Consider the following 26381-nt stretch of genomic DNA (forward strand, 5'->3'; position numbering starts at 1 on the left):
TGATTAAAAATGCATACTTGTATTTAATATTTTCCAAAGAAAACTAGATTTCTGAAAAAAATTAAATAACTCCTCCCAGCTGGCTTATTACTTATTAGGATGGTTCAAAATTATCACGCTTACATTGAAGAAAAAGATCTATCTTCAACAAGACCCAGTTTTCAAAATTTGATTTAGCAGAACCGGACTTAGAGCCATTTTTTTATAACAAGGTTCCCACTCACCCCCACCTCTTATTTGCAAAAGTAGAGTTAAACTTGTTAAATCAAATATGCGCAGAATTTTATGAAGAATACAATAATCGGATTTCCAGTGCCCCTTCATTAGGAAAATTTTGTAAAATTTAGATTTTTTAATTTTTGATATTTAATTACGCCCTCTAGCGGTGGACCCACAATTATGAAAATAATTTCCTGAACAACTTCTACGCCTAAGGCTAAGGCTAAGGCCTAAGGCTACGGCTCCACGGGCTGGAAATTGACGCTAGCAGTAGCCGCAAAACGAACTTAAGGTTCCGTAGAACGGAAGAGGAATAGCCGAACTGTACCGACTACAGGACTTGTGCGTAGTCGGTTCAGTTCGGCTATTCCTTTTCCGTTCCGTGGAACCTTAAGTTCGTTTTGCGGCTACTGCTAGCGTCAATTTCCAGCCCGTGGAGCCGTAGCCTAAAGCGTCTACCTTGACGCTCTATGTTGACGGGAGCGTTCAAGTATTACTTAACGCGATTTTTGAAGATTTTTGGCCCCCCCCCTCCCCCCCTACGTAATGCACTCTAATGGGCGTTTAACTATTGCGTAACGCAATTTTTGAAGATTTTTTTACCCCCCCAACCTTCGTTACGTAATATTTGAACGGCCCCTGACCAGTTGGTCCTCTTCGTGTTCCTCTACCTTCGTTAGTCCACACACAACATATAATTAACACGACGGCCAATTTCGCGATACGACAAACCCATATCTAGGCAATATTTCCACCCCTGTCAAAATCGTTAACATGATGGTAATTTTGCTGTCTTCGAACGTGACGCATTTTCTTACGCTGAATACAATTTAGTCTGAGGAATAATAACTAAAAATTTCTGTACCAGCTGGTCTTCACAAATCGATCTCTTCACAAAAAAAATTAAAGAATAAACTTTATTTTTACAAAAAGTATGAAATATAAAAATTGATATTGTTATCACAGCATGCTTTAAATATAGTCATACTGTTGCCAAAAAATTAAGTTTAAGAAATTATTCCTTCAGGATGTAACATTTCTAATGTCACTGAGTATTTATTATACTCATCACATTTTAGATAATAAGCTTTTATAATAGCGTTCTAAATATCGATATTATTGGTCCTGCAATAGCCTCACTCTGTACACTATTGAAATACCCGATCGTCAAAGGACAACATCAGAGATTTTTTCAAATTTAAATACATTTTCTCGATTCAGTTCTCAGCGCACAGATGTTTACGGAATTCATTGCCTTGACCTGCTTGACAGCCACACATATGGAGATCTGAGGGCACTACATGTACAATTTATTTATATAGAAATGCAATGTTTTTTAATTAAACTTATAGTATAAAACCAATATAAATAAATAGATAACCTTTCTTGTAGGTTGTTATTGAGGAATTTCTAACAAAACAGACAAATGGTATTGTATTGTATTGCTTGTATGAACTCGTGTCGTAGCCTCGGCTAATTTAAGCTAAGTGTCTATTTGAGACTCAAATAAGATACAATATTACAGATAGACACAAGTAAGATGCAATAACACAAGTTCAGGAAAAATTTGACCCTAAACATGGAAAAGAACAAAAAAATTAGTAAAGAAACGAAACAAAAAATGGAATCGTAGAATGCTGAAAAGTCAAGGAAATGTTTACTCACAAGAAATAAACATCGTCAATAAAAAAATCTCTAAAGCCATCAGACGGTATATTAGAAAATACAACGAGAAAATTATAATATCAATAGAAGAAAACAAAAGCAGGAAAGCATTGAGGAGAAAAATGGAAAATGGCAAAAAAGAAATCTTCCAACTTTAAGATAAAAATGGAAATATTGTCTTAAATAAACCAGGCATCTTACATATAGTGAAAAGTTTCTATGAAACGTTATATAAAAGTCAAGTTATTCCAGAGCAAAAGTGGACATAAGAATCAAAATAACCCACCCTTGTCCCCCGGCCGGCATCTTGGAAATGGGGTGCAAAGGGGTTTCGCGCCATATCTCGTAAACTACCAACCCTACGGAAAATCTAATGAAACATAAAATGTAGCAAATTAAATGTTGTACAATTTTGTTTCTATTACTTTTTATCGTCAAGTGACCAACAAAAAAGATATAAACAAAAATATGTAAAATTTTTTTAACAAATTTCCTTTTTTTTCAGTTCATTTTAAAATAAAATAATATTATAGCAATTTTGTAGAGGGTTTTTTTAGCGAACAATTTCCACTATAAAGTTGTTTAATTCTATTTATTTATATAGGTTTTACAGCGCTACAAACTTGACCAGATTCTCGAATGCTCATAGGGATACAATAAAAAAAAGTTAGGCTTACTTTTCTATCTATACATATTTTTTATTCATACAATTTATTATGATTTTAACATTCCTATGCTATTATTAATCTGTTTTTGACCTTTCCCCCCACTATAAAACTTACAACCCTAAGCATATATAGAAAAGGCCCAAGAAGTTGTTTGCCGGTTCAAAAGAAGAATGACGCAACCGCAAAATGCAAAATTCTTAAGAAGAGCAAAAAACGAATTTTTGATATCAAAATCATAAAGTATGATCAAAATTAGCCATTCACCACACCGTGGTCAGGATCTCGAGATACAAGCGTTTTTTGGGGTGTGCCGCTTGTCTATGAAGTAAAATAACTTTTTTCCTATTGTATATTTTGACTTATAATTTTCCCAAACAACTTCTTCATGAATTATATTTTATTGTTGTGTTGGTTAAAATTATAAACTAAAAAATTTGTCATTCAACTTTTTTAAGTAAGCATGAAACTACGAAATATGATGACAAAATGTTTAAAAACTAACAACTCCTTTTTTAATATGTTTAAACATTTTGGACAAATTCGATTGTTATTAACATACTTCAAAGATGGCACAGTAAAATTGTCAAAAGGAAATATTTACAGCGACCAAGGATACAGCGAGGTAAATTTGAAAAATCATCAAAACTGATTTTCGGCATTTTTGTATAAAATTTGATTTTTGAACATGTCCACCAAATCTAGATAAAAATAAACTTCATATTCGGATTCAGCGACCTCGAAAACATAAAAATACACCAAACATGGTCATTCACCTTAAATTTGATTTTGGCGGTCGGCATAACGATTGCTGCCGCTCGATTAATATACAGGGTGATTGATTAGTAGGGTAAAGCTCAATAGCTCCGCTATAGTAATAGATAGCAATAAAAGTTAATAACAAAAATTTTAGGCACCTTTGAGCTTTACATTACAAAATTAGTTAAATTGTTACAGGGTATTCGATAACACAGTGGCAGACCAAACTTATGTTTTTTTAAATGGAACACCCTATATTTTATTTTAAATTCGAAATTCTGTTAACTTCTCCATCACAAAAATATAAAGGTTTGTTATGTTATACAGGGTATTTACAAAGTTATAACCAATTTTATATGAAAATCGTAACAAGTTCAACTCCCAGTAAATAAAAATAAGCAAAACAACAATGGTTTATTAATGCCATATTTTTTAACGTTTTGTCAAAATTTTCAAGAGTGGTCGATATTGCTAATTTTCTTTATATCAAATACAGGGTGAGTCAAAACGCAAGTACATTATTTTCCCACTAATTTTAAACGGAACACCCTGTATTTTATATCACTATTGAAAAGTACCATTACCGTACTTTAATTTTTAGATAACATTTCCTATATTTATTAGTTTTCGAGATATTTTCATTTTTCAATGGACCAGAATGGCCACCCAAATCACCAGAATTTAATAAACTGGACTGATTTTTTTAAGGTTACGTTAATAATGAAGTTTATAAAATACCTCCAACAACAAGGGATGAGATGAAAAATAGAATACAAAGTGTATTTCGATGTGTTAATTTACAAATGCTCCGTATAGTAAGTAGCTCATTCAATGATCGTTTTTAGGCGTACATAAATGTGTTAGGAGATAATTTTGAACACCTTATGGGGGTGGGGGGGCTTCGGCGGCAATGGCCGCCGAAGGATGTTTTATGTAGAATGAAAAATTTATTTGAAGTTATCTAAATAATCCCTAAAGAAAAGTTAATTTTTAGTTATAATTCGTGAAAGTGAAGTAGCTTAGTTTTGTCTGTTATAGTTATTGTAGTACAATTATGGCAGTTTAGCTTTATTAAGGAAGAATTATTTTCGAGCATGATTGCTAATGTGTTTGTTCTTAGTTAAATGGAATAATGGATATTTGAAGAAAAGTTATATATATTATTTGTAAGGATAAAAACGTAGGTTGTGCATTGTTTCGAGCAAGACTCGCATAACCTACATACATGTACTGGGTAAATGATAGCGTATTGCATAATCGAAACCCATAAAAAAAGGAAGAAGAAGAAGAAGAAGAACACCTTATGTAATTAAATATTAAAAATATTTTATTAAAAGTAGCTTCTAATTTTTTCAAACATGTTTTTTTGCAAAATGTATTACTGATAAATTATGTTTCGTTCTTTTTTTGTTACATTGTTACATTTACATACAAAAGTAGTGTTTAATTATTGTCTTCACACAAAATATTGTATTTTGTGTTTGTGTGTTTTTTTGTAAAATTTATTACTAATTTTCTTTGTTTATTTGTTGCATTTGCATAAAAAGATAGTTTTTAAGTGTTTCAAAAATGTTGCATGTAGTGGTTGTGTTTTTGTTTGTAAAATGTATTACTAATAAATTATTTTTATTTCTTTATTTGCTACAGTGTTACATTGATTACCGGATTGATAATCGGTAATCTTCAATTGTCAATTCAGTCATGGCTTACTTAAAATTTAGATAAATTTAAACACCTAAAATAATTTGCTCTGAAAAATGAAAATATCTCGAAAACTAATAAATTTGGGCATAGGGAATGTTATATAAAAATTAAAGTACGTTAATGTTACTTTTCAGTAATGATATAAAATACAGGGTGTTCCATTTAAAATTACTGAGAAAATAATGTACTTGCGTTTTGACTCACCCTGTATTTGATATAAAGAAAATTAGCAATATCAATAATTCTTAAAAATTTTGACAATAAATAAAAAAATATGGCATTAATAAACCATTGCTGTTGTGCTTATTTTTATTTATACAGGGAGTTGAACTTATTACGATTTTCATACAAAAGTTCTTATAACTTTGTAAATACCCTGTATAACATGACAAACCTTTATATTTCTGTGATGGAGAAGTTAACAGGATTTCGAATATAAAATAAAATATAGGGTGTTCCATTTAAAAAAACATAAGTTAGGTCTGCCACTGTGTTATCGAACACCCTGTAACATTCTAACTAATTTTGTAATGTGAAGCTCAAAGGTGGCTAAAATTTTTGTAATTAACTTTTATTGCTATCTATTACTATAGAGGAGCTATTGAGCTTTACCCTACTAATCAATCACCCTGTATAGATAGAAAAGTATTTTTTTTATTGACTTCCTATGAGAATTCGAGAATCTGGTCAAGATTGGAGCGCTGTAAAACCTAGATAATAAATAAAATTAAACAACTTTATAGTGAAAATTATTTATTGAAAAATCCTTTACAAAATCGCTATGATGTTATTTTATTGTGAAATGAACGGAAAAAAGTTATAACCTCCAAAAGAAAACTTCTTACAAAATTTTCTCATATTATTGTGTATAACTTTTTTTTTGGTCACTTGACGATAAAAAGTAATAGGTATAAAATTGTACAAAATTTAATTTGCTACATTTTATGTATAATGAAATTTTCTGTAGGGTTGCTAGTTTAGGAGATACAGCGCGAAAGCCCTTTGCACCCCTTTTTCCAATATGGCGGCCGGGGGACAAGGGTGGCGACCCCAAAAACTTGAACTTAAGCTTCTACTGAACCCCCCTACACATTAAAAAAATAAAATTGACTCCTCTAAGAAATGCAACGTAAATGTAACATTTTAATGGACTATCTGTCAAATAAAGTTATGCACACAGGAATAAACTTTTGAATCTCGGAGTAATTTATAAAAGAGAAGGTGAACAGTTGTTGAACGTTTCTCACTACGCTTAAGTCCGTTGGCACGAAGCTGCTGCAAAGCGAGTCGAAGGTAGCGATATTCAACATGCTTTATTTCCCGGTAATTTTACTTCTATCTTCTTCGTTAAGTATTGTGCCCAAATTTTAGGCGTGGGTAGCTTCCATGTCAATTTGCCGATATCGTTCTCGATCTTGCGCGGCATGTAATAGTTGATCTGCTGATAAGCCAGTCCATTGACGAAGCTTTCGGAGCCATGAAAATATTTCTTCCTACCAATTCCTCTTTTTCCGTCGATGTTTCCGTTGAGTATTAAATGCAGCATCCTGTATCTGCTACCTCTCATTATATGCCCGAGATATTCAAGTTTTTTCTTTTTTATCATCTTGCTTAAGTCACCTTCGTCTTGACCTACTCTGTTTAAGACTTCTCTGTTTGAAATGCGTTGAGCCCAAGATATTATGAGCATTCTACGATATGACCACGACCACATCTCGAAGGCTTCTAATTTGTTCATCATGTTAACCTTCATGATCCAGGTTTCACATCCATATAGTAATACAGGATACACATAACATTTTAGGAACTTGATTCTAAGTTGTAAATTCAGCTGAGAGTTACTCAGAATAGATCTATTGCTCATGCTCCTCTTGCAAGTTCTATACGATTTTTAATTTCTTCATCCGGATTTAGTGTCTCGTTTATCCAACATCCTAGGTATTTAAAATGGTTAACTTTTGTTATTGGTTCATTACTGACAATTAGTTGCATAGGGCCGACGTCTTGTTTGCTAACCACAAGTAACTTTGTCTTTGTTGTATTTATGCTAAGTCCGTTATTGGAGCATTCTCTAATATGTTGTTAATAGTTTCTCCCCCGATTCGAACTCCACATTGTCCTTCCAAGGCTTCGTTAAAAATTATTTCTGAGTATACGTTAAACAAAGTTGGGGATAACACACAACCCTGTCTGACACCTCTTTGAATGCAAATTTTCTCTATCTCTTTGCCATCTACCAGAATAGATGCTTCTTGATTCCAATATAGATGTTGTAAAAGTCTCAGATCTTTATCATGTATCCCTGTCTGACACCTCTTTGAATGCAAATTTTCTCTATCTCTTTGCCATCTACCAGAATAGAAGCTTCTTGATTCCAATATAGATGTTGTAAAAGTCTCAAATCTTTATCATGTATTCCAATCATTTCTAGATATTTAAACAGCCTATCATGTTGAACCCTATCAATCGCCTTCTCAAAATCTATAAAGCAGACGTAAATTGGTTTCTGTGCTTCCCATGATCGTTGAGGTAATGTTAGCATTGAGAACAAAGCTTCCCTTGTTCCCAATCCTTCTCTGAAACCGAATTGTTGGTTTCCCATTGTCTCTTCACATTTCTGCTTGATTCTATTAAGAATTATCTTAGGAAGTAGCTTGAGAGAGTGGCTCATGAGACTAATTAGTCTAAAGTCTTACCGTTAATTATTGATTTTAATTTATGTTTAATGTTTTAGATGATTGGGAAATTCCTTTCGATCAAATCACCGACCTCAAATTTCTTGGATCTGGAGGACAGGGAGCAGTATTCTCAGGAACCCTCAACAACGTCCAGGTGGCTGTAAAGAAAGTCTCGGACCTTAAAGACACAGATATACGAAATCTTAGGAAGCTGAATCATCCCAATGTAGTGAAATTCAAAGGCGTGTGTACTCAAGAGCCCTCGTGTTATTGTATAGTGATGGAGTTTTGTCCGTACGGGCCTCTGTTCGATTTGCTCAAAAAACAGAAAAATATTGTGACGATTAACAGGGTAGTGTCTTGGGCTAAGCAGATTGCAAACGGAATGCACTATTTGCACAGTCATAAAATTATTCATCGAGATCTAAAAAGCCCGAAGTAAGTATAGATATTTTAATATTAACAATATAATTCCGTATCCCAATTTTGCTTGCGATTAAAAGATATATTTTTTAATAAAAATCATCAAAAACGATAGTTTTTTACATATTAAAATATAAAAGTTATTATTTAGATCTATCTATTTAGTGTTCATTACTAGAGTAATTACTCGATCTATATAGTGTTCGATTAAGAATGCTAAGAGGCTATGTATTTAACACGCTATTATACGGTGTAGAGGCCTGGACTCTCAAACAGAACAACATAAAACATATTGAAAGTTTCGAGATGTGGTGCTACCGTCGAATGCTGAAGATTAGTTGGGTTGAAAGCATCACAAACCTTGAAGTAATACGAAGGATAGGAAAAGACCCTGAAATTTGGTTAACGATAAAACGAACAAAACTCGAGTATTTGGGTAACATGATGAGAGGACATAAATACGCATTACTTCAAAATATTATGCAAGGAAAAATAGAAGGAAAACGGAATCCAGGCCGTAGAAGAATGCCATGGTGGTTGCGGAATTTGAGAGTGGTTTGGCTGCACCACTAATGCACTATTTAGGTCAACTGTAAAAAGGTCAGGATAGCCTTGATGATTTCCAATCTCCGATAGGAGTGGCACAAGAAGCTCAAGAAGAAGAGAATAAGTGTTCATAACGAGAAGTATTCTTCTCTTTTATACATAGTAACTTTCTTTTTAGTCGTAATATTAACCACCAATTTAGATATGATGCATCTGTCGTCCCGAGATGGCCTTCTTTTTTTTGGAGATCATTTTGATGACCTATTCACGGGTATGACATTCCTATCACTTACGCTATTTCTGAAAATTCTAGGAATGGAGCATCTACGTTTGCACTAATGTGATGTATATGTTACAGTTTAAGTTGATTAACCAGTTGAGTTGACTATTCCTAGTTCGAGTCAACTCAAACGGCTGGTTTTAGTAAAAGTTGATTATAAATATAAAATGAAGATTTTTATTCAACATTTACTAGTAACACTAGACTAGACTCCAACTAGAAAAGTATACTCTTCCCAATTCCATTTAGTAAGAGTTGATTCACACAAACAACCGATTCTAGAAATTAAATGTTACTGGATATGTTCAAATTGTGATAAGTAGTTGAAACGGTCAAAACAAATAGATGGCCACTCAGCAAAAATCACGTGAGATTATATTGGTATAATCTGCATTTACTGAATTGATCCAGGAATAGTCAACTCAAACCAGTAAGAGTTGATTCCATTTTTTCCGCGATCTACTTTTACTAACAAGGGTTAGGAAGAGTACTTCAACTAGTAAAAGTTGAATTAAATTTTTCAAATCAACTCTTACTGCTCGTTTTAGTTGGAGTTGACTCGAACTAGGAATAGTCAACTCGAACTAAGAATCAACTTGAACTGTAACATATATACTTTATGAGAGATCTATCATTTACCACTTCCCATCAGTGTACCTGATGTCTATGCTTCTTCTGTTAATTTTGATTACACTTTGGACTTGGACCTCGCATAATGGTTCTCTGAACATAGATTCCGAATATGGATTAAATAATAGCAGTGATAAGACGCAACCCTGTCGCACTCCTTGTCAGATTCGTATATTTGTGAATGTTGTGTGCGCTATTTCAATTATTCCGTTTAGTGCTAATATAGTTCTCAGATAATTCGATAATTACTTATCTCCGATAAGTTTCTTTCGTTAATTCCAGTTGTTCTCAGAATTTAGTCATCTTTTGATGGTTAACGCAGTCATTTATTATTTTAGTTTTCTGCGTTGAGATTGCCATAAATTCTTTTGCTCTTGTTAAATCTGTAGACTAGTCTTTGCAGACTGTCTTCACCTTGGGTTATCAATATTGCGTCGCCTGCGTAACAGAGTATTTTATTTCTTTGCTTCCCATTCAGTAGTATCCTCTTCATCTGTTGACACCATTCCGCTGCATATGTCTATAGGTTCTGTAAGTTGTCTATCTATTCTTACTTCCATTTTATTGTTTTGGTACATGATTTCATCTCTAGCTTCTTGCAAAGTTGTGGAATACAAATTGACAATACAGTACGATAAGTATATGGATCTGATAAGGATTATTTTAGATATTGTATTTAAATAAAACGACATAAATATTATCGATGGCGATGAAATCTTTCATAGAATTCTCCCATTCAATTTGAATTGTTTTTTTCTCTTGCCACTAGATTTTAATGTTGCACTAACTTGAAATGTTGAAATAATATAGGAATTTATGAGACAAAACATGTTTCATTACTTTTAATCAGTGGTGTCTAAACATTTGCTTGGAGTGGGGGGAAACGACTTAAGTTTCAACAATTTTTTTTTATTAATTTTAGAGCTTGTTGGGGGTAGGAATTTCCTCATGCCCCCCTCGTCTCTTTTTGTTTCTCATTAAACAAAAATATAAAAATCATACGATATTTTGATTATTTGAATGATTTATTTTGTTAAAACTCTATTTACTATTGTTTGTCTAGTGTACTAACTACATTAAATAAAATTTTAATCATTATCTAAAATGTTGTCTTATATTTTTTAGTGTACTGATTGGAGAAGGCGAAGTGATAAAAATCAGTGACTTTGGTACATCAAGAACATGGAACGGAGTCAGCGAAAAAATGACTTTCGCAGGAACAGTAGCTTGGATGGCTCCAGAAGCAATTCAAGAACTGGCCTGTAGTGAAAAGGTCGACATCTGGTCGTATGGTGTGGTGCTTTGGGAACTCATTACCTGTGAAGTACCTTACGACGGTATGAACCAAGGTGCCATAATGTATTCCGTGGGATCAGGCAAACTAATCCCGCCCATACCTTCCACGTGTCCAGATGGTTTCAAACTAATCATGCAGATGTGCTGGAAGTTCAATCCCAAAGAACGGCCAAACTTCAAGCTGATTTGCAACCATCTGGAGATCGCATCTGTAGATATATTCTCTAAGTATGAAGACAAAACTTTCTTCGAAACACAGGAAAGCTGGAAGCAGGAAATCAGGTCTCACATATTTCTGTTTTGTGAAAAGCTGCAGAAGCACAAGATCGAGTATCAGCTCAAAGAGGAACAGCTTATCAAGCGAAGGGAGTTAGAACTGAAGCATATTAGAGATATTAGGCAGGTGTATGATCGAAGACTGGAAAAGGTGAATCAAATGTTGGTTATGCTGTCGGGGAAGATTCAACAGATTGAACGACAAAGATCTTGTGGACGGCCAAAAAAGATGCTCTCTAGGTTTAATACTAACAGACGAAGGCCTGGGAATCAAAGTACGACTCCTACTAGCCCAGAATGCAGTTTAACAAGTCCTGACAGTCCTCAACTGGTAAGTGTCAATGTTTATGTGTATATAATAAAAAACAGTTTGATTACAGCATGTTTCGGACAGAAGTTAAATACTTAAACTTAAAAACTTAGATATGTTCTTCTTCAAGTGCTCTGTCCGTTGCGAACGTTGGTTATTACCATGGCAATTCTGATATTGCTTACAGCACTTCTGACTAGTTCGGCCGATGTGAGCCCGAACCACTTCCGCAGATTTTGTAGCCACGAGTGTTTTCTCACAATAAAACACTGAAAAACGTTTGTTTTCTATACTTCCACAAAATTTATTACAACTATGTTATTACTACAGCTGTTTCGGCAAAGTGCCTTTCTCAAGTGATATATTTTACAATGTGTTTGCCTTTTTAAGTCTTTAATTGAAGAGGTTGAGGAGTGGGGAGCAGTTTGTCTCGAGTTGGTCATTCAGAATTATATCTGTATTTTTCAATTTATTAATTTCCATTGATTCTAAAAGTGATAGCTTAAGGCCTTTATTTTGAATATGTAGAATTTGAAATTCTTCATTGAAAGAATGATTATGATCTAGAAGGTGAAGTGCGTATGTAGAAGTGTCTGTTTTTCTATTGTTGAAAGCCCTTTTGTGTTCTGCTATCCGTTTGTCAAAAGTTCTGCCAGTTTGACCGATGTAAGTTTTCGGACAGTCACCACAAGTTAGTTTGTACACACCACTCTGTAGTTGCTTTCTCTTTTGGCTTTTATTGTTTTTAATATGTTTGCTTAAGTTGTTGTTAGTTCTGAAAGCTGGTGTTATTCCTTTCTTTTTTATGTATCTGGCTATTTTTGTTGTTATTTTGCCAGTATATGTGAGAGAGCAGAAGGTACTGGGTTCTTTCTGTGGTGGTGGATACACTAATTTCAAGGCTTTCTTATGGAGTTTTTGGTTTAAAATGTTGTTAACTGTTTGTTCGTTATATCCATTGTTTACTGCTATTTGTCTAATGATATTTAGTTCTGTCTCGAAGTTATTTTTTGTCATAGGAATTTCTGTCAGTCTATGTATCATGCTATGGTAGGCTGCTAATTTGTGTTGTGTAGGATGGGATGATGAATTGTGTATAGTTGTGTCAGTATGGGTAGGTTTATGATATACGGAGAACTCATGTTTGTTGTGTAGTCTGGTAATCTAAACTAAATATCATTAGACAAATAGCAGTAAACAATGGATATAACGAACAAACAGTTAACAACATTTTAAACCAAAAACTCCATAAGAAAGCCTTGAAATTAGTGTATCCACCACCACAGAAAGAACCCAGTACCTTCTGCTCTCTCACATATACTCTCACATAGTCAAATTTGGTACTTTATTTATTTTAATTATGGAATAAATAATCATTTTGGGGTTTTTTGGTTGAATTTGGATGATTTTGGATTTATGGAATTTGGATGATTTTCCGGTACTAGAAGTGTACCTCCTCGTTGGTGACATCTAGGGTTGGGGAAAACCGGAGGTTAACTTGGCTCTCCCACCATCAGCGTCGTAGCAGTTTTGCGAAGAAGTAGGCTCTCCATCCTGAAGAAGCGACATGTTTTTAAAACTAAATTTGCGTATCATCTATTTTTAATAATATATTTCAAATTTTTAATTTTTTGTCAACTTTTTCAACAATTTTAATAATAGCATAAATTCATTTTTCCTAATATTTAAATAACTTAACAATATTCAATATTTTTCTGTAAATTTTTATCTTTCCACCGTATAGTCTGGGGTTTGTATAACCCATTATTGTGAGGTCGTTGTTCACAAGGGATCATTTGGGTTTTACTTCCCTACTGTTACAGTATTACCTTTGTTTCCTTTGGATCTGTTCCTTCTCAACAGATCAACCTGGTAATATACTCGGGTGTACCACTTTAGATCAAATACGAAATTGTCAACCAATACTTTCACTCATATTAATATTATAATTTTGTTCAGGTACATACTTAGTGATACCAACTAACAGACTTGGTCTAATCAATTAAATTAATTTTTTTTTCACTGTAAAACTGCATTGTCGACAGGAGTCTACCATTTTAGTACGTCAGGTTCGTTTAGTTAGATTGTATAAAATTGTATATAGGGGTTTTTGATATATTTAATTAAATCTGGTTGTACATAATAATTATATGTTTTTATTACCCTACCTTTTCTTGTAACTGTATAAAGTGTTAGTTAAGTGCGGCAGTATAAGTCACTCGGCGAAGTATTCATTTAATATTTCCCTGGCGCCCTAAACCGTTCTTCTTTAATATCTTCTCTGTCAGTAATTCTCTTTCCTTTCATTCGTTCTTATTTTCTTTAATATCCAAGTTCTTCGATAGTTACTGTCTTTTAGGGCATGAAAATTGGCCTAATCCTCTCCTGAGTCCCACTTTTAAAGTCTCTTGCATATTCAGCTAGTCTAGCTCCATCATACATCAATAAATAATTCGTAACCATCCACCTCAATCCGCCATTAATTTTTTACACGATTTGTTTCTCTTTTCCGATTCTGTGGATTACCTCTATGTTGGTGACATGTTCGGTCTAAGTTATACGAAGAATATGTCGGTACACGCACTTTTCGAATGCTTCTAGTTTTTCATGAGCGTCTCTGTCAGCGTCCAGGCCATAACACCATATAGTAAGATCAGAAAAATGTAGCATTTAACTAGACGTGGTTTTAGGGTAAAAGACAAATCCTTGCTTATGAGGAGCTTTTTTATGTTGTGAAATGCTTCTCTAGCGCGTTCTATTCTCGCCTTAATTGCTGTGACCTGTTCCCATTTTGCATTTACGATGGTGCCAAGGTATACATCAGATTCTACATGGTCAACTATGTTGTTTATCCGTAACTGTCAAGCAGATTGTTGTTTCTTGCTTATCAGCATCCATTTTGTCTTCTTGAAGTTGAGGCTCAGACCGTATTCCCTATTGTAATTCATCTCTGCTACTGGCAAGGATCACCGTGTTATCGGCATATGTTATATTGTTCGTTAACTTACCGTTTATTTTGATCTCTACACTTTCAGTAAGTTCATTGCCAATTTTTGCTCTTGCTGTTTGACCCCAGTATCGGTTGCCACAATCCGAATATCCTTGTCGTCAATACCTGTCTTTCGCAGAATATCTATTAATTGTTCATGATAACAAATTGAAGCTGGAATCAATAGAAAATCACTGAAATCCTTTTTTGTTGAGTTCAATACTTACAAAACATAATATTAGTTAGTGTAAACAAATCGCTTTTCATTTTCTCGCCTCTTCGTCGTTTTTTGAAGTTATACTTCTTTAGGCACGAGGGTGAATTTTTACATTCCCTGGCGCATGCGCATACCGACAGTATGTTAATCGCTACATCTTTATGTAGGGCAAATAAAGTGTGCGTGAAAAGAATATATTATTATTAGTGTTTTTAGTAAATATATTTATTATAATTTTTGTGTCTTTGGATTTGTCTTCCTCGGGAATAAGATATTTTATAATAATAGTAAGTATACATATTTAAAGGATTTTTGTATACTTCACTTGGTCTATTAAATTTGTCAGTATGTATGAGAAATCTTGTAACCTGTCAAAGGTTACAAGGAGAGGTACCCGGTTCGAATCCCCGTGTTTTCTAATATTTTTTATTTTCCTTATTGTTTTAATAAAAATTTTTGGAAAGTAGTAAGTAAAAATTAGTTTAATCTTTAAATAAAATACAAATAACCTGTTGAAAGTATATTTATTTCGTTGAAATCATATAATAGAAGTATGTATAACTTCTTACGTGCGTACAAAGTACACACACATTCTTTTTTTATCTGATGGTGCTTTCCATACCTTCTTTACAGTTTTACCTTCACTCATTCTCGCCATATGATCGAACCACGATAACTGTTTCATTTCAAGTATTTCCATGGTCATTCCGATACCACACCTTTCACGTATGTTTTCGTTTCTTATACGATCACGTCTGGTCACCCCGGTTACTGGGGATTCGGACAAATAATCACCGGACAAATATTCCCGGACAAAAAATCCCCACAAATTATCCCTGGACAAAAAATCCCCGGACAAAAATCCCCGCAAAAAATCTCCACAAATAATTCCCACAAATAATCCCCGGACAAAATAATCCCCGTACAAAAAATCCCCACAAAAAATCCTGGACAAAAAATCCCCACAAAAAATCCCGGACAAAAAATCCCCACAAAAAATCCCGGACAAAAAATCCCCACAAATTTTTTTGGGCAAAATATCCCCTCAAAAAATCCCGGACAAAAAATCCCCAAGAAATGTTTGTTGCCGAATAGTTCTCCAAAAGTTTTCCCGTGATGGTGGAAGATATGGGAAATAGGTTAAGACTGTGGGAATCACGTTGTAATTGGCTTAAATCTTTTGCTCACTCTGCTTTGAATAGCTCTGTTCAAAACATTGTCTATTCGTGATGATAACTGCTGGTACTGAAAACGATAATCTTGATTATACTAATGCAAAAAATCCATTCCACGCATCGCCAGGAAAGTTATACAGAGCTTTTCGATTATTTTGATTTTTCTGGTGGTTTTGGGAATAAATTTACGGGCATTACTATTCGATATCCGGTTTTTAAAAAACGTAATTGAGGATCTGTGTGCATCCATAAAAAACAAAAATTTATCCATAAATCAAACCAGACATTGCTTCTCGGGGAGAGGCCAGATGGGATAAGGTCTGTAGGGCGGCCTAGAGAAAGGTGGAAAGATGTAACAATGGGAAGTAGTGGCACAGGACCGACAAACATGGAAGGAACAAGTAAACGCGGCCAAGACTCTAGAAGAGTTATAACGCCATTGATGATGATGGTGACTAAATATTTTTGACGTTAAATTTACAAAAAGGAATAGAATTTTTTGCATTACAATCAAGATTATCGTTTTCAGGACCAGCAGTTATTATCACGAATAGACAATAAGTACAACATGATTCCCACAGCCTTAGCTTATTCTCCATATCTTTCACGATTATTGAAAAAACTCACAATTGGAATTCGAAATTTGGTAATCGAAATTACAATTCATGCTTAATTTTAATTGCTAATCATTATTTTCGTGCCGAAATCTGGTTTCATGGCGATTGTTATAACGCTCATGAACTGAGACTGAAAAACATTTGCGTCGATTGCATTCACGGGAACACTTTTAGAGAACTATTCGGTAGCAAATATTTCTAGGGATTTTTTGTCCGGGATTATTTGAGGGGATATTTTGTCCAAAAAAAATTGTGGGGATTTTTTGTCCGGGATATTTTGGGGGGATATTTTGTCCGGGGATTTTTTGTCCGGGGATTATTTGTCTGGGGATTATTTGTGGGGATTTTTTGTGTGGATTTTTTGTCCGGGATTATTTGTCCGGGGATTTTTGTCCTAGCTTCGGTTACTGCTCGCAAATATCGCATTTTTTTTAATGTTTAATATTTTTTTTAATGTTATAGTATGACTCTTCTCACGAAGTTGTTTTTATTTTTAGATTCCAACAAAACCGCCAGATTACAGCCGTTTAAACACCGACATCGCAACACACTCTACGACAACACAAACATCAATAACATCACGCAAAAGACATCACCGAACAAACTCAAACTCTCCTCGAAACTCCCGATGCTCCAGGTCATCGAGTTCCAGAATGTCGATCGTGGTCGATGCAGAAACACAGACTGATTCCATGGATATTAGCGAGACGGATATGAGTCCGACGACCAGCTGCGCGACTACCAGTTGTGCCAGTACGACGGTCTATCCACAAAGGGTAATACTAGAGGAATTCAAAAGTAGCGTCAAAGATGAGGCGGCGAACGGGAATTGTGTGCAGTTGCATTATATGGAACCACATCCACAGCCAGGTATCTATTTTTTATTGCTACTGTAATTGCTACTAAAACTAGGACAAAGAATTCCTGGATAAAAGATCCCCACCAGAAATCCCCGCAAAATATTCCAGAACAAATTATCGGTTAAAATTCCTTGAGGTTAAGGGGACACAGGGTCAAAAGAACCCTTGGGGTAAAGGGGACACAGGGTCAAAAAGACCCTTTCCGTAAAGAGGACCCTCAGGTGGACCTTAGGATTGTTTGTTACATTAAGTAGTTAATAGTATTTTTGTCCGAGTAAGCGCAAAAAACCTAATGAACACAGTGTGAGTTCCAAGTCAACTTTCTTCGACAATTCATTTTTTAAAACGTTTTTATATACTTGGCTTGGTCTGTGTCACTGTCTCCGCAAATTTTGTAATCCATTTTAAAAATAGTTCTAGGCTACCTAGGTATGGTTTGTTTAACAGTAAATTGTTTGAGTTCAATTAGTGCGGTCGTAAATATTATTAAATTTATCTGACCTGGCCCATTGTTAAGACCCACCCGGAGCGATAAGCCACCGAGGTAGACAGAGTTGGTCTTTTGCAATTAACACTGACTAGACGGTACTCCCATAATAAATCCTAAAATAAATTTTACCTGAAACCGGGCCTTTTATACTATTATCGGTTAATCCGGGCTGTTTATAGTGGTAACTAATTGAATTTAACCATTTACTGTTTAACATACCATACCTGAAATTTTCAGAATAGCTTAGAACTAGTTAACAATGCAATATTTAGTAAAATAGGAAATGGTTGAATGCTCGAATATATGAATTTTACAAAGTTAAAGGCAGATATCGAGCACTGAATTTATTTAATCTTGTCCAAGTATACTTTCGCTATCTAGAACATCTTCAGGGGCATCTGAAATAAGCAAAGAACACGCCATTGTAAAGGAAGAAAAAGTTAGAAACTTCCACAAAAAATCGAAGATAATGTGATGAAAAAGTACAATAACGTTTCTTAATTACTTCGTCAATAAAAAGAAGGTATTATCCTCGAATGTCATCTAATATGAAATAGTTTGGTGGCAACTTAAATTAACATATAACTACACAACTTTGTGGCAAAATAGTTTGGTGGCAACTTAAATTAACATATAGTTGTGTAGTTATATATGTTAATTTAAGTTGCCACCAAACTATTTCATATTAGATGACATTCGAGGATAATACCTTCTTTTTATTGACGAAGTAAGTAAGAAACGTTATTGTACTTTTTTATCACATCATCTTCGATTTTTTTGTCGAACTTTTTCTTCCTTTACAATGGTGCTTTCTTTGCTTATTTCAGATGCCCCTGAAGATGCTCTAGATAGCGAAAGTATACTTGGGCAAGATTAAATAAATTCAGTGCTCGATATCTGCCTTTGCCTTTGTAAAATGCAATATTTAACTGCTATTATACAGGGTGATTGACTAGTGGGGTAAAGCTCCGTAGATCCGTTAGAGTAATGGATAGCGATAAAAGTTAATAACAAAAATTGTAGCCAACTTTGAACTTCATATTACAAAATTAGTTAGAATGTTACAGGGTGTTCGATAACATAGTGGCAGATCAAAGTTATGTTTTTTTAAATGGAACACCCTGTATTTTATTTTACCCAGCTTATTACCCAGCTTTCAAAACCATAGGTTACTACAGGTCTAATCAATGTTCTGTAGATGGCCATTTTGGTTCTTTTGTCTAATAATTTCGATGTCATCTCTTTTTAAAATTATGTTTTTATTATAATAATCGATATTAGATATAAACATGATTTTTTATTAGTAGTTCAGATATTCACCAGAAGAGATTCCCGAACGCCAAGTCCAGAGATCTTTGAATGCGAAGACAGCGTCAATCGAAACATTGATCCGCAACTGTCCAGTGAAGAGGATAACCTCGAAACGATCAGTCGGAAAGTATCTGCGATGAAGATCGATACGATCTTCTCACCGGAAAACGGCAACATTTCCACCAACCTTGTAGATATCATCAGGCAGCGAAGTTTTTCAGAAACAAGGGACGATTTGGATAGTACTGAAGATGCAGCTAACGAAGATAGTGTCACAGACGAGGAAGGGGAGATATATAATCATCCTTTAAGAAGGAGAAGGTAAATATTTAATTAGAGTATTTAATTATATTGATTATACAGGGTGTCCCCGAAAATAGTGCGTTCCTTTAAGGTATGGATATAATACACAATGTAGAACAAAGAAGTCCTATAACATTTTTTTCTAAAGTTAACCGTTTCCAAAAAAAATTACATCGTTCATTACATCGCCATATAAGCGAACTTTTATTTTCATAAAATTAACTAATTTGGCAACACTGTACAAGAACTGTTTGTGATTTAGTTTATTGACACACAAATGTAGGTCAGACAGGTACACCTGCATATAATTGTACCACCCCATGTTTGAAAATCCAACAAAACAAGAATTTGTTTGTTTGTTTAGGATAAAGACAGGGTTTAATGTAAATACTTAAATATTTATTTATTTATTTACGGGTTTCCCCAATTTAAAAAAAAATATACATATATAAACAATAAGTAGAAGTAAAAGTAGTATTAGTAAAGTCCAGTAAAACAGTAAAAAAACTAAAAATAAAATAAAATGAATTAAATGAAAGTGTGACAGCATAAAACTGTAGTAAGTACATTACAATAAAACTAAATTTAACATACACACAATCCACGTTATGCAGTGACAATACATAATAGTATAATATAAACTGACATTAATCATCTAACTACAGACAATAAAAAAATTAACACATTACATAATACAAAAGCATTATCCATGGCAAAAATTAACAAATCCACTGAAAATATAATATTAAATATTAAACATAAGTGCTGACCGGAAAAATTGATTTTAGTTGGTTTTTAAATACTCGACTGGAAGAAGAGAATAAATCGATGTCCAAATCATTCAGGCGACTTAAAGTTCTATCTATTGGTGAGTTAAGACCATAGTTAGTTGAATGATGAGGTACATGGAACAAGTTATTATTTCTCAGATTATGGTTTGGAATATTAAAGTTTATTAATTTTAATAAATCAGGACAATTGATTTCACTATTTAATAGTTTATAAATAAAAGCTAGATCATTTATAATTCTACGGTCTTTTAAGGAGTGCAAATTGAGATCACTACGGATGATGGTATAGTTGTGGTTTAGTTCAATAACATTATATCCCAATCTGTATGCTGCAAATCTTAAAAACTTATTTTGAACTCTCTCGAGACAAACAACATGAACATTATAAAATGGTGACCAGACAATAGAGGAGAATTCTAATATAGATATAACCAATGATGAGTAAACAGCCTTTATTGTATTAAGGGAAAGATCAGCACAACTGCGAAGTATATAACCCAGTACTTTTGAAGCCTTTGCTGTCACATAGTTAATGTGATCCACAAACGTTAAGTTTTCATCGAATATTACTCCTAAATCCTTTACTGCTCTAACATAAGAGAGCGCTTTACTGTCGATGACATATGATGATTGATATTTTTTTGCAACTTTGTGGAAGCTAATGAAATGACATTTATTAATGTTTAAAAAGAGTCTGTTTTTATTACACCACTCAACTAAATTATTGAGATCGTTTTGAAGGAGACTACAATCTTCATGATTTTTGATAGATCTGTAAATCTTCAAATCATCAGCAAATAGCAAGTACTTAGAGTGATTAAAACATTCACCTATGTCGTTAATAAACAGATTGAACAGAAGGGGCGAGCAATGAGCACCTTGTGGAACTCCAGATTTTATTTGTATTGCATCTGACATAAATGAACCCAGTTTGACTTTTTGTGTGCGACCTATTAAATAGCTATCAAACCACTTTAAAAGCTGATCGCTGAAACCATATGCCTTAAGTTTATGTAGCAGTAAGTAGTGGTCAATCCTATCAAAGGCTTTTGAAAAGTCTGTGTATACACAATCTACCTGACATTTTCTTTCCAGATCTCTGATAATAGATGTTTCATAAGATAGTAAGTTTGTAGTTGTGGATTTCTTGTGCATAAAGCCATGTTGATAATTATTTATTAATTGTTGACAAGTAAAACTAATATGGTTATAAATCAACTTATCAAGTAGTTTAGGAATGGTCGATTGTTTAGATATACCTCTGTAATTTTCTATATTTTCTCTTTCGCCAGATTTAAAAATTGGAATTAAATGGCTAGTTTTCCATTTATCAGGAAGAATGCCTAATTTCAATGATAAGTTATATAGAACAAACAATGGTTGAGTTAGACTGTAAGCACAGTTTTTCAAGAAAAAATCGGGAAGACCATCCGGTCCAGCTGTTACATTATTAGAAAGTTTTGACAAACCATCAAAAATAACTTCCGCTGTCAAAGAATCACACTTTATAGATGAATAATTATTAAATGTGTCATGATAACTTACATCCAGGGAAGAAACATAAACTTCAGAGAAGTAAGCAGCAAAAAGTTCACTTATCTGATCACCATTCACAGCTTTTTTATCAGCTAGATACATATTATTAGGAACATCATATAGATTATTTTTTCGGCTAAAAAATCTCCAAAATGACCTGGGATCGGTATTAAAATTATTTTCAAGGTCTTTTTTGTAATTCACAAAACATTCTTTAGATAAAATATTACATTGACTACGTAACTTTGAAAATTCTATGTAATAACAGCGATTGCCAGTATTCTTGTAATTTTTGTGAGCTATTTTCTTTTGGATGATTAAATTTCTCAACTCAGCATTGAACCACTTTGGGAAAGTTGATACCTTACTTTTCTTTTTGGGCACAAAAAGATTTAATGCCATACTCATAATATGATAGAAATTGTGTACTGCAGTATTTATGTCATTTAAATTTAAATACTTGTGCCAATTGATAGGTCCCAAATAATTCTGTAAGCTAATATAATCAGCGTTTCTGAAATCATAGTAAAATTCTTGGCACAGTAAATTATTTGTAATGCCCGATATAGGTAAATCAAAGGAGTATGGTTTGTGATGGGTAGATTCAGAAAAAATAGGATCTATTGCAGATGAAACTAGAATACTATCCACATTCGAAAATAGTAGATCTAAAAACTTATTATTAGAGTTAGGAATAGTAATATGCTGTTTAAAATCAAGAAAAGCATAACATTGTGCTACACTAGAAATGTTTTCATTCATCTGAGATGGTGATATATTATTTAAATCGGAAGTTATATTAGGCAAGTTAAAATCACCAAAAATATAAAAGTTGCATTTATTATACTGAATTCTCAAATCTTCAATCGTTTCAACATGTGATAGATAACAATTATTTGGACTGTTAGGAGGAATATACACGCCACCAATGATAAAATTAAATTTTGAAACAGAACAAGTTATAAATAACTGCTCCACTGAATTGTTTATGAGGCTCATTCTAAAAGCTTTTATTTTTCTATGAATAAGTATCAAAATCCCTCCACCTCTACTTTTAGTACTTGAAAGATTAGATCTATCACATCTGAATATCTGATAATTAACCAAATAAAGTTCCTTATCTAGGAAATCATCGTTCAACCAACTTTCAATAATGACAAATATATCAAAGCAAGAACAATTAACTGCTGCAGAGAAATCAGATAATTTTGTCCTTAAACCTCCTACATTATGACAGTAGATTTTCAGTGTATTGGAAACTTGTGGAATGATCATTTCGAGTTTTTTTGCTGATTATATTTGGTTATTTTAGGCTCACCATTAATATACCTTATAACTAGATCTTTCTCACCTTTAGATTTCCTTTCTGCCAATTCAGTTTTTAACTTATTTAAGATGTTTTGTTGAAGACGCGTGAGGTCAGCACTTATGAAAATATGTCTATCACGGCTTACATTATATTTATTTTTTAACACATCAAATACATCCTGGGGTCTTGAGAGCTCCACCTTTACAGAACGATGTCCATTTTTATTTTTCTTGCCAACTCTGGTTATCTTAACAATACTTATTTCATCACTGGAGGCTTCACTTATGATTGAACGCACAGTTGTAGTGTCATTTGGGGATTCTGGCAAATTAAAGATCATAATGTTCCTAGCTCTAGCATTACGCTCTTGAATTTCATTAATTATAGATTCATCATTCGAAATTGACGGTGTAGTAGTTAATTGTGGTATAGACGTGTTTTTGGCTTCAATACTTTCCTGAAGATGTTTCACCTCTAGGCGTAACTCGCTGACGATTTTGTATAATTTAGGTACAGCTGCCATGCCCTCCAAACATTGCTGACAGAAATACTTCAGTTGACGACTGTTCTTTAGGTCCATGACTCTCAGTTCCGAAGCCGAGAGTTCCGTGCATTTTCGATGTAAACTCCTTTCACAGCTATCACAACTCAGTGCATCCTTGGAGTCACTGATGTCTTTGTCACATTCTAAACAATTCATTGCCATAATTAAATGTATGAAATAATTGTATTGCAAAGAACGTCGGTCGTAACAGTAGCCACTTCCAAAAGATAAAATTAAAAGTAATAAATAAGTACTTAAAGGTTAATGATATTTACTGAATTTTTCTTGATCATTAACCAGTTTGTTTATAAGAACCACTTTTTGTAACTTATGGCTAAAATGCTGCAACTATTTTTGAATTGTGATTATCTATGTTTAGATTTTTGTATACATAGTCGTCAGATTTCAATTTGCATAATAAAATGTATTTTGGTTTTTTAGCCAAACGGTTGCATTTAGAAAAAAATGTTATAAGCCTTTTTTGCTCTACATCGTGCCTTCTACCTATACCTTTAAAGAAAACACTATTTTCGGGGACACCCTGTATATTATCATGTAGCTTTTACGAAACAACATTCGTACTCCAAAAGGACAGTTTTTCTGATTAATTATATTTTGGATTGTGATCACATTGTTCGCTTTGCCTTGTATAATAAGTTGCAATAATGAGTATTTTTCCCTCTCATCTCTTCTTCTTAAAGTGCCTATTCGTTCCGGATATTGGCCGGTCTGGTCATGAGAATTTCACAGTCTTTCTTCATTCTACGCAGGACTTCCACATTAGTAATTCGGTCAACCCAGGATATACGTAAGATGAGCCTATAACACCACATTTCGAAAGTTTCGAGCCGATTCATAAATGCAACAGTTTATCTGAATATACAGTATGTTTGGTAAAGAATGGGCCATAGTTTAACCTTAGATTCCTGAGGTTAAAATAGGTCGATTTAAGCTAACTTACCTTAGTACAAAAGTTGATAATAACCGGAATACAGGGTGTCAAAGTTAAACTTTTTGGTAAGTGGTGCTGGTATTGTACACCCTACTAAATTATGTTAAACAAACGCTTCTGGCTACTACCAGAGGCGTACGACGGGGGAACGTGAATGGTTGAGCCTTCCCAAATTTTACGCCACTGGTGAAATTGCTATTTTAGTGGAATTTTTTGATTCTCCAATACTTTCTATGCAAAAAACATACTCTTCATTCGTAACGATAAAGCCATTAGTTTTCGAGATATTTGAAGCTAAAAACGAAGCAGCGTAATACATCAATCAAAATAAGTGCCTTTTCATTTTTAACTTTAAATATCTCGAAAACTAATGACTTTATCGTTACGAATCAAGAGTATATTATTTGCATAGAAAGTATTGCAGAATCTAAAAATTATGCTAAAATAGCAGTTTCATCAGTGGCGTAGAATTTGGGAAGGGTCAACCATTCACTTCTCCTGTCGTACGCCTCTGGTAGTAGCCAGAAACGTTTGTTTAACATAATTTAGTAGGGTGTACAATACCAGCACCACTAACCAAAAAGTTTAACTTTGACACCCTGTATTCCGGTTATTATCAAATTTTGTACTAAGGTAAGTTAGTTTAAATCGACCTATTTTAACCTCATGAATCTAAGGTTAAGCTATGGCCCATTCTTTGCGAAACACCCTGTATAGCATTTCAACAGACGGTATTTTGTTTTTAATGATATGTGTCATCTGCATATCTAATGTTATTCAACCATTCCCCGGTTATAGTCGATTCGCTAATCTGAGACACAACTGTCTACACTACAATCACAATAAAGATGCATTAGAAATAAACAAGCAAGAGGAATACTCCCAAATCGTGATTTGGGAGTGCTCCTCGAACATTCAACTTGTCTTGGTTTGTTTATTTCTATTTAGTGCATTTTTATTGTAATTGTAGTGTAGACAGTTGCAGTTGTGTCTCAGATTAGCGAATAGACTATATTAATATTCCTTTCGCACAACCGTCTAAAGCTTTCTTAATAGTAGTGGAGATAAAATACAACCCTGTCGTACTCCTCTTTCTACTGCAATTTTATCAGTTAACTGGTGTTCTATTTTGATTTTGGCCTTTGAATGTAATAAAATGTTTCTGATAATTCTCAGATCTTTGTTGTCATTCTAATTTCTTGCATTAGAATTATTTATTTTGTCTTGTTTTACTCTGTCAAATGCTTTCTGGTATATCTCACAAGTTACCCCCCTCTCTTCATAATGTCCTAAATATTCAAGTTTTCGTCTTTGGATAGTTAATATTATTTCCTATCCTTCCAGTTACTTCCAGGCTTGACATTCTTTGAATCCATGATATTCATTCTTCTGTAACACCACAATTCAAAGGTGGCCTTATTCAGATGCACTTGATTTAGTGTCCACGCTTCCAAGCCATAAAGAAGAGTAGATACTACGTAATATTGAAGCATCCTTATGCGTAGTTCTAACCTTATATCTCAACAACAAAGAAACTTTTTAAGTCTAATGAATGATACACATGCTATTTCAATACAGGTCTTAATTTCTTTGGATTGGTCCACATTATTTCATGTTCATGATGATGATAATCACATTGTTAACTTAATTTCTTATAAATTAACTAGTTCTTTCGGTAATGAAATATTTTATTGCATTGACACTGTAGTTTTTTTAACTACTTCTCAATTTTCTTTCAGGTGAATGTATTTGTATTGTCGATTCCATCTTTTCTGGAACTTTGCCATCCCTTGCCTTTACTTAATTCTCGACTTTTATCTCGAAATTTTGATCTTC

At 33.7% G+C, this 26381-nt stretch overlaps 1 protein-coding gene across 4 annotated transcripts in view; it reads left to right on the plus strand.

Moving 5' to 3' along the window:
* The window catches only part of LOC114341196 (mitogen-activated protein kinase kinase kinase 13-A), a 309717-nt gene that overhangs the window by 250787 nt on the left and 32549 nt on the right, over nt 1–26381 (plus strand). For 3 of the 4 annotated variants that reach the window (XM_050658679.1, XM_050658681.1, XM_028291990.2), the window contains 4 exons: nt 7747–8128; nt 10695–11472; nt 16947–17319; nt 19104–19431. In XM_050658679.1, coding sequence (XP_050514636.1) covers nt 7747–8128; nt 10695–11472; nt 16947–17319; nt 19104–19431 — 1861 coding nt within the window. The remainder of the gene's footprint in view (nt 1–7746; nt 8129–10694; nt 11473–16946; nt 17320–19103; nt 19432–26381) is intronic. The other variant, XM_050658680.1, reaches the window with a different exon arrangement.

The sequence above is a fragment of the Diabrotica virgifera genome, chromosome 8 (assembly GCF_917563875.1).
Source record: "Diabrotica virgifera virgifera chromosome 8, PGI_DIABVI_V3a".
Classification (NCBI taxonomy): Eukaryota; Metazoa; Arthropoda; class Insecta; order Coleoptera; family Chrysomelidae; genus Diabrotica; species Diabrotica virgifera.